At 56.1% G+C, this 8,816-nt stretch overlaps 1 protein-coding gene across 1 annotated transcript; it reads right to left on the reverse strand.

Moving 5' to 3' along the window:
- Window positions 1-892: 892 nt before the first annotated feature.
- ADRA2A (adrenoceptor alpha 2A) lies at window positions 893-2,290 on the reverse strand. Its single transcript, XM_006879938.1, has one exon. The coding sequence runs from the start codon at window positions 2,288-2,290 to the stop codon at window positions 893-895; it is 1,398 nt and encodes a 465-aa protein (XP_006880000.1).
- Window positions 2,291-8,816: the final 6,526 nt, after the last annotated feature.

The following is an 8,816-nucleotide window of genomic DNA, read 5'->3' on the forward strand; positions in this document are numbered from 1 at the left end:
TACATACAAGATAGAAACATACATATTCTTCAAGCAGTGGCCCCGAAGGGAGGGAACGGGCACCAGAAAGAGACGCTTTAAAGTGCGTTATTGGGGCGAGCGGTGCATCAGAGGAGAATGGCTTTATACACAGGGCCCATGCGAGGCGGGCAGGTTCATTTACTTCTGTCTTGATCCATCATTGTAGTATTTACATAGTGAAAGGCAATTATGCTTGTTAGGCACAGGAGAAAAATGGACAGGAATCTTCCCCTACCCCCACCCCCGTTAGGAAATCTCATAGCAGGTCCAGCTCCGGGGAGTTATTGGCAGAAAAGGATGGGATTTGCAAAGGGCCTAGTTCTGGCTGGAGACGCCATGTCTGCCTGGAGGGCATCTCAGCCAGCCAGGATTCCAACCTCAAAACCATTCCAACTGCCCCACCCCCAGAACTATCAAAAATAGTGCATATTTACAGTGGGTGTGGGGGAGGGTGGGCTGGGCTGCTCTGAGCGTTTGTTAAAAAAAAAGGGGGGGTGGCCATTAGCCAGGCCCAGGCAAGCCCCATCCATTAACCCTTCGTGAGCAAGGGCCCCCCTGGGTTCCAGTGAGTCTCAAAGAGTTATGAGAGCTGGATGGGGGGTGGAGAGTAAGTAAAACACCCATTGGGAACAATACTGATGAGGCGCGGCCCAGGACACCCCCGGTCAGGGGCTGCTCTGACAATTGGGGGGGGGGTGGCCTTTCCAGTTAGTCCTTCTCCCTACAAGCAGGTGCCCCGCGGAGCAAACCCCAGGACAGCAAAGCGGTTCTGAGTGCCTGGGGGGTCCGAGTGCCCCGCAGCCTAGACTAGCCCCTGGAGCCCCTCTCCCCGCAGTGGCCTAGAGTCCATGCGCGCGCGCCAGCTGTGCGCTCACACGATCCGCTTTCTGTCCCCGCGGCACAGGATCTTTTTGAAGGCGCGGCGGAAGTCGTGATTGAAGATGGTGTAGATGACGGGGTTCAAGGAGCTATTGCAGTAGCCAAACCAGAAGAAGAATTTGAAGAGCGTGGGCGGCACGGAGCAGCCGACGGCCGTGAGCGTGTAGGTGAAGAAGAAGGGGAACCAGCACACCACGAACACGCCGATGACCACCGCCAGCACGAACGTGAAGCGCTTCTCGCGGTTCTGCCGCCCGCGCCAGCGCGAAGACTTGGCGCCCCCGCCGCGCTCCTCCGAGGCCCCGGCCACGGGGACCCCCGACCCCGCAGTTCCGGGCGCGCGCTGCGGCAGGCTGTCCCCAGGCTTCACCTGGCTGGCCCGGGTCTTGCCCTTGGCCCGGGACCCGCGCTCGGACTGGCGGGGCCCCGGGGGCCGCTCGGCGTGCTCGGACGACGAGCTCTCCTCCAGGTCCAAGGCGTCGGCGTCGCGCGGCCCGGCCGGCGAGGGCTCCCCGGGGGCGCCGTTGAGCTGGGCGGGCAGAGGCTCGATCTCCGCGCCCGTGGCGCTCGCTCCGCGCTCGGGGCCCAAGCCGTTGGGCCTGCGCTCCGTACCCCCCGGCGGCAGGGCGGAGGTGTCCGGGCCCCGGCGGCTGGGGGGCACGCGGGTGCGGCGCTTGGCGATCTGGTAGATGCGCACGTAGACCAGGATCATGATGAGGCAGGGCGTGAAGAAGGAGCCGATGCACGACGAGATGACGTACCACTTCTGGTCGTTGATCTCGCACAGCGGCTCCGCGGGCTGCGGGCCGCCTCCTCCCCCTTTCTTCTCAATGGAGATGAGTGGTGGGCAGGAGATGACGGCCGAGATGACCCAGACGGTGAAGATGATGGCCTTGATGCGGCGCGGCGTGCGCTTCAGGTTGTACTCCACAGCCTGCGTGACTGACCAGTAGCGGTCCAGGCTGATGGCGCACAGGTGCACGATGGACGAGGTGCAGAACAGGACGTCGAGGGCCAGGTACACGCCGCACCACACCTGCCCGAAGTACCAGTAGGCCATGAGCTCGTTGGCCAGCGAGAAGGGCATGATCAGCGTGGCCACCAGGATGTCCGCCGAGGCCAGCGACACCAGGAAGAGGTTCTGGGGCGCCTTGAGCGCGCGGCTGGTGAACACCGCGATGATGACGAGCACGTTGCCAAACACAGTGAAGAGCATGAGCAGGCCGGCCAGACACACCAAGGCCAGCGTCACCTGCAGAGAGTAGGGGGTGGCCCGGGCACCGCCCCCGGGCGCCTCGGTCCCGTTCCAGCTCGCGTTGCCCCCGTCTGGCTGCAGGGAGCCCATGGGCGCGAAGCTGCCCTCGGCCAGCGGCTGCTCTTGGCGGAACATGAACGCGGTGCCGCTCCTTGGGCCTGCTGCCAGCTGCCTTCCGGCCGGCGCGCACACGTCCTCCTCTTCCTCCTGGACCCCGCTCGCTCGCTCGCCCGGCCGCGCTCACATGGATAGGGAGCCGCAGGGGGCCAGGCCCAAGCGGTGTACCTAGTGGCCCATGGCCCGCCTCCCACGAAGGGCTCCTGGCCCGCGCCTCGGGCGCTCGGGTGACACCTTCTGACTCCCGGCTCCTGGGCTCCAAGTTTTAGTCTAAGAGGCAGGAAAGAGTCGCGCCAGCCGCTGAGAAAAGAGGTTTATTCTTCGAGAGAGGAGAAAACAAAATAGATCAGCCGTGGTCTGCGGACTGGAAGGATGGCAGGAAATTAAAAATAGATGTATCTGTGTCTATCTAGGTCTTGACTCCAGAGCCTGCGCGAAAACGAGAGGTCTTACCGTGTGCGGCCCGCCCCCACTCGGGGAGCAGCCGCGGGCGCCGGGCTGGGTCCCTGGGTTGTCTGCTCACATCCCCGACGCGATCACCGACTCCTGGAGCCGCGGCGGGGCGGACCGGGCGCGCACTCTGCCGCCTCTCGGAGCGCCGCGGGACTTGCCAAGTTGCGCGCCTGCGGGGGCCCGGGCGCGGGTCGCGCAGCTCGGGGGCGGCGGCAGAGAGTGGTGCGGGGTGTGGAGGCCGCATGAAGGCGCCCCGTCCGCAGGCGGACCGGGGCGGGCGGATCAGGGCGGCTCCGGGCGTCGGTCCGCGCGCTGCTGCCCGAGCGCAGCCAGCGGCCCGAGTGTGAAAGCAGCGAGCGATGGTCCTGGAGCGCAGGACCGGGGAGAGGCGCTGGGTGGCCGGCGGCGCGCCGGTGGCTGGGCGTCTGCACCGAGCGGAGCCGCGGCTGCTCCGCCGCGCTGGCGGTGGACTCGCTTTATAGCCCCGGGATCAGGCCGGCGTTGCCGAGGAGCGGCGTCAGCCCCCACGTGGGAAGCCGACCCTCCCCCGCCCCTCGCGCCGCCCCGCCGCCGCCTCCCGCCTGCGGGACCCCAGCCACGCTGCGCCCCGGCGGGACGGCCCTCGGACAGGCGGCCCCCCGAGAGGGCTTTAAAGAGCGCGCCCCGGGAGAGGGAGCGGCCCCTGCTGGGAATTGGCCGTGAAGCCCAGGGCCGGCCCATCCAGCGGGCACCCCTGGAGCCGGTCTTTGGAAGAGGGAGTGTCGGGAAACCGCCCCGCGTCGTGGAGCGAGAGGCACAGCCCCGAGACCGGCCGCGACGGTGCAGCCCCCCGGGGGGAGCTCTGGACCCCGATGCTCCTGCTCCGGGCAGCAAGGGCGCGCAGGGTCTTTTCAGGGCCCGGATCCGGGTCGAGTCCCTGGGGCGCAGCGGGCAGCACCCACGCGAGAGCTGCCTGCCCAGAGCTCTGAGCTCCTCTTGGGGAAAGGCCGCGAGGGGCCAGCGCGCGGAGAGCTGTCTGCAGGGCGCGCGTGGCCGGGGGTCTGGCCGCTCCCCCTCGGGCCGCACTGAGGAGGGGGTGCTGCAGGTGGAGGCCGTGCGTCGCGGCAGAGCGAGTGCGCACTGACACCTGCTGGCCGCGCGCCGTCACGGCTGGGAGCGACCTGCCGGCGCCGGGCGCCTCCTCTCGCCTCTGCTGTTACCTGCTGCTGGTTGGTTCTCTTTTTTTCAGGATAAGTTTGGGGCCATGCTCCAGGAAGGAGAATCCAGATCTTAAAATTTAGTTTGGTGTGTTGCAGCAGCCGTCTTGAAGCATTTCTCTTGTGTATTTATACCTGTGGGATTTTTCTGATAGAGTCACATGAGGAAGGGGTCTGTCACCCGAGAGGTGGGGGCCCTGTCCTCCTCCCCAGATTTGTCCTGCTTCTTGTTATTGTGGTATAATTTCTGTGAGCATACTCTAAGTCTGACCTAAAGATTTTAACGGCTGTTAGAGTACCAGCTATCTGGTATTCTAGTTTTCACATGAGGAGCCAGGCAGCATAGAGGCGGCAGAGGCTAGAAATGTCAATCAACAGACCTAAAGAACTTGTCTTAAATAGTTGCTGTTGTTGCTGTTGTTGTTGTTGTTGTTGTGTACCGTCAAGTTGGAACCAACACATACCTGACCCTCCGGCAGGAGGAGACTGCCTATCCATCTCCCACAGAGCAGCTGGTAGACTCAAACTGCTGGCCTTTGGGATTGCAGCTTCTTACCACAAGGGCACCAGAGCGCCTCGTAGCAAAGCAAAATACAAGTAACCAACCGCCTTTCTCTGGAAGAGAGGTGGAGTGCAAAGACCACCTTTCTGCCCTGCAAGGTTGCTGGTGGGTCTGGCTGGGGCTGGGCATCAAAATAAGGCCCTTGAGGTCACCTTTAAGCCTAACTGGCATCCACAGCTCCTACTAGTGACGCATGTTACTGACCTGCTCTTGAAAGCAGATGTACGGTCAGGTGGGAACAGGTCAGGTGGGAACCGACTCACACCTTCTAGTGGGTTTTCAGAGGCTGTAAATCCCATAGGAGATTGCCCATCTTTCTTCTCTGGAGCAACTGGCAGATTCAAACCCCTTACCTTTGGTGTGGCAGCACAAGGCCTTACCACCAAAGCATCAGAGCTCCTTCTTAAAAGCAGATTGTTGTGTATCATGCATTGGAATCAACTCATAATTGGACCCTTCAGCAGGTTTTCAGAGGTTGGGTATTGCCTGGGAGGAGCAGCTGGTGGATTGGAACTCTGTGCCTTTGGGTTGGCAGCCACGACTCTTTACCACTAAGCCACCAAAGCTCCCTCTTGAAAGCGGAGCAGTTTTTCAAATGTTTCACAGTCTTTTTGGTTTCAGTACCTCTAACTCCTAATCATCTGCCCCAGTGTGGTGACTTCCCCTTACAACCTTAATTCTGAGAGCTGTTCTGATTCTCTTTTCTGGAGAATCTGAAGGAAACTGATCAGCAGATCATCCTCCCTCCCTCTGCTGAGTCCATCGCTTCCCATCTTCAATTCGTATCTCTGTCTGAAGGTTTTGGTAAGGGGCAGGAACATTGCCAGCCAGTTTAGTTGGAAATGTGATTACACGCATTTTTGCACAGTAACAAGGAGTCCCCAGACTCAGGTCTGAACGCTGAAGGAGGCCAGTACCAAAGCCTACAGCAGCGTGGGGCTCACCGTCTGGTGTTTGCCGTGTTGTTAACAGGATTTGGAGGCTGAGTCTGGAGAGGCACTGGCCACTCCATCTGCACGTAGCTGCTCTCCTTCCTGGCTAATTCCTGGAGCAAAAAGGGAAATAGGGACTAAGGCCAGGATACTTTTTGTTCTTGGAATCTCTACTGATAGCTTGTGTGTGGTAACTGGTGTGTGACACTTCTTTTTCTAAGCAGCCAGCTGTGTTTTGCAAGCTTCTCCCTTGAATGAAAGCAGACCTTTCCAGGAGCTGCGTATCTTGAGACCAATGTGTAATGATAATTATTAAAAATAACGGGGTTTTGTTCAGTAGAACACCTGGTGGCACAGTGATTTATACATTGGCCTAATCAAAATGTCAGTGGTTTTAACTCATTGGCGGCTGGCTCTGTTGGGGAATGATGAGGCAGGCTACTCCTGGAAAGATTTACAGTCTCAGAAACCCTGGGGGGCAGTTCTGTTCTGTCCTGGAGGGCTGGAGAGGCAAAACCAACATGGTAGTGGCGGGTTGGGTTTGGTTTTGGTCAGGACTTGGTGTGCATCGTGTTGTTAGTGGTCATGAGGTCACGTCTGGCTCATGGTGACCCTATGTGTATCCAGTAGAACTGTCCCTTGGGGAGCCTTGGTGGCCTAGTCTGTAGAGTTGCCTGATAATCCAAAGACTATGCCTTTCTGATGGGTCCAGTCTGTCAGTGGCTCTGAGGGAGACACTATGGGCAATCCCTTCCTGAGCTATTCACAACCTCAGAAGCCCAGTGGAGAGTTGGCTGCGTGTCAGTTCTGGCTCGATGATTGCACACTCAAGCTGTAGGGCTTTGAAGGATGTGGTCTTTTGGAAGCAGTTCACCAAGCCTGTCTTCTGAGGTGCTTCTGGGTGGGTTAAACCTCTAACCTTTCAGCTAGCAGTTGAATGCTTTGCCATTTTCACCACCAAGAGAGTCCTCATACTCCTTGTACATGTGCAGGACTGCAAACGGAGCCCCTTTCTGTCCCTCCTCAATTTGACACCTAAGATCAGTATCTCTGAGCTTTGAGAAGCTTCCTGAGCACCCCCATTTTCTGATGGAGGATTTAGTGCCGTGCAAGCTGGGTGATACATGACTGCACAGGGAGGCGCCCACCAAGATGATGATGCTTAAGCAGGTCTGTGTACTGGCACTGCCTGGGAAGGGAAGGATACACTAGGCATGCCCACCAGGGTCTCTAAGTCTTCAGTGGTGTGTTGTAACAGGACTCCTGGGGAGAAGCTGAAATGCACACTCTGCTTTTCACTCATTGGCAGGGGGACAGAAAGAGTAATGAGTCCACGCCTAGGTAAGAGCAGGGAAAGCCCATCCGAAGTTACCAGAAGAGCCGAAGAGCCCAGAGAAAGATTGCCCGTCTTTCTCCTATGGAGGAACGGGGTGGATTTAAAACCACATGCCTTTGGGTTGGCAGCAGCACAACACCTTACCACTAAGCCAACAGAGAGCCCTTGGCGGTCCACAGTATAGTATATTCAGTATTCATCACCAACAGAACTCCGAGCATCAATTCTTCAGTCTTCCTTATTTATTGTCTGACCTTCACAGACTTACGAACTGATTGCAAATAGCATGGCTTGAGTCAGGAGCCTGACAGTCCTTAAAGTGCCATGCTTGCTCTTGAGCACGTTAAAGAGGCCCTCTGATGTCTTGACTCCTGCTTTCACATGAATAGAAAGAAAATCCTTGACAACTTCAATCTTTTCTCCATTTGTCATGGTTTTGCATATTAAGTCCAGTAGTGAGTATTTTTCTTTATATTGACGTATAATCCAGGCTAAAGGCTGTAGTCTTCGATCGTCATCAGTAAGTGCTTCAAGACTTTTGTTTTTAGCGAGTATGTTTGTGTCATCTATGTATCACAGCTTGTTAATGCGCTTTCCTACAATCCTGATGCCATTATGTAGTTCAGCATTTAAATTATTTGCTCAGCATACAGATTGAATAAGCACATTGAAAGAATGCAACACTGACACACACTTTTCCTCATTTTAAACCATACAACACCTCTTGTTCTGTTTGAAGGACTACTTCTTGGTCTATGTGCATGTTCTGCAGGAACACAAGTAAGAGTTCTAGAATTCCCATTCTTCTTAATGTTCTCTACAATTTATTATGACCCAAATAGTTGGATGTCTTTTCCTAGTTAGTAAAACATAAGTAAACATCTTTCTGGCATTCTTTGCTTTCAGCCACGACTCTTCTGACATCAGCACTGATCTCTCTCATTTTGTGAATCCAGTTTGAGTTTCTGGTAGATCCCTATTCATGTACTGATCCAACCATTTTAAAATAATTTTCAGTAAACGTTTACTTGCATATAATATTAATGATACTGTCCAGTAATTTCCTCATTCCGTTGGATCACCTTTCCTTGGAATGGGCATAAAATATATGGTTCTCTTCCTGTTGCTTGGCCAAATAGTTGCCTTCTAAATTTCTCAGCATAGACAAAGCCCTACCTACAGCACTATTTGTTAAATACCACACTGTATTTGTTAAAATACCTCACTGATATGCCATTCATCAATTTCTGAAGACTTGGTTTTTTCCAGTGCCTTTTGTGCAGCTTGGGCTCCTTCCTTTCATTGGTTCATGAACATATACTACTTCCTGAAACAGTTGAGCATTTTTTTAGTACAGAGACTCTGTATATTTCTTCCATCCCCTTTTTTGTTTTAATATTTTTTTATTGGGAAAAACATATTGGGGGTACAAGGAGGTGAGGGTTGAGGGCAGAAGGGTGAGGATGGGCCAGGATGCAGTTGCAGAGCTGCACAGTTTGGTCGGTGGGGGGAGCAGGTGAAGGAAATGATGAGGGTCCAGTGGGGACCAGATGCTACAGAGGAATGACAAGCATTTTCCAATAGTAATTAAACCAACTGTCTTATTGATTTGGGAATTGGATGCCGACTCTCTGGCTTCTTCATGCTGAACAGGGGCATAGATATAAAGGGGGGAAGGGAGGACGCTGGTCTTGGGTTAAAGCTGCTTGCCTTCTTGCTCCTGAGGGCCGCGACGGTTCGCCCCGAGCCAGAGGCCAAGCGCAGCCCGCCCCAGGCAGAAGGCCACGACGGTTCACCCCGAGCCGGGGGCCGAGCAGGCAGGGGGCCATGACAGCTCGCCCCGGGCCGGGGGCCGAGGGCAGCCCGCCCCGGGCAGAGGGCCACGACAGCTGAAGTAGTCTTTTTTAAAAAAAGAAGGAAATGTGTGTGTGTGTGTGTGTGTGTGTGTGTGTGTACTGTCAAATTGGATCTGACTGGTACAGGAGACTGGCCCTCCTTCTCCAGCAGAGCATGAAGTAGAGTCTGGGGTTCCCCCCCCCAGGTGCCTGTCGGGGCCTGGGTTTCA

The sequence above is a fragment of the Elephantulus edwardii genome, unplaced genomic scaffold (assembly GCF_000299155.1).
Source record: "Elephantulus edwardii isolate Elephantulus edwardi_28Jun2011 unplaced genomic scaffold, EleEdw1.0 scaffold00006, whole genome shotgun sequence".
NCBI classification, from domain to species: Eukaryota; Metazoa; Chordata; class Mammalia; order Macroscelidea; family Macroscelididae; genus Elephantulus; species Elephantulus edwardii.

What these genes read in the sequence shown, in the direction of transcription:
- ADRA2A (XM_006879938.1), bottom strand. Translation starts at nt 2,290, where the DNA reads ATGTTCCGCCAAGAGCAGCCGCTGGCCGAGGGCAGCTTCGCGCCCATG.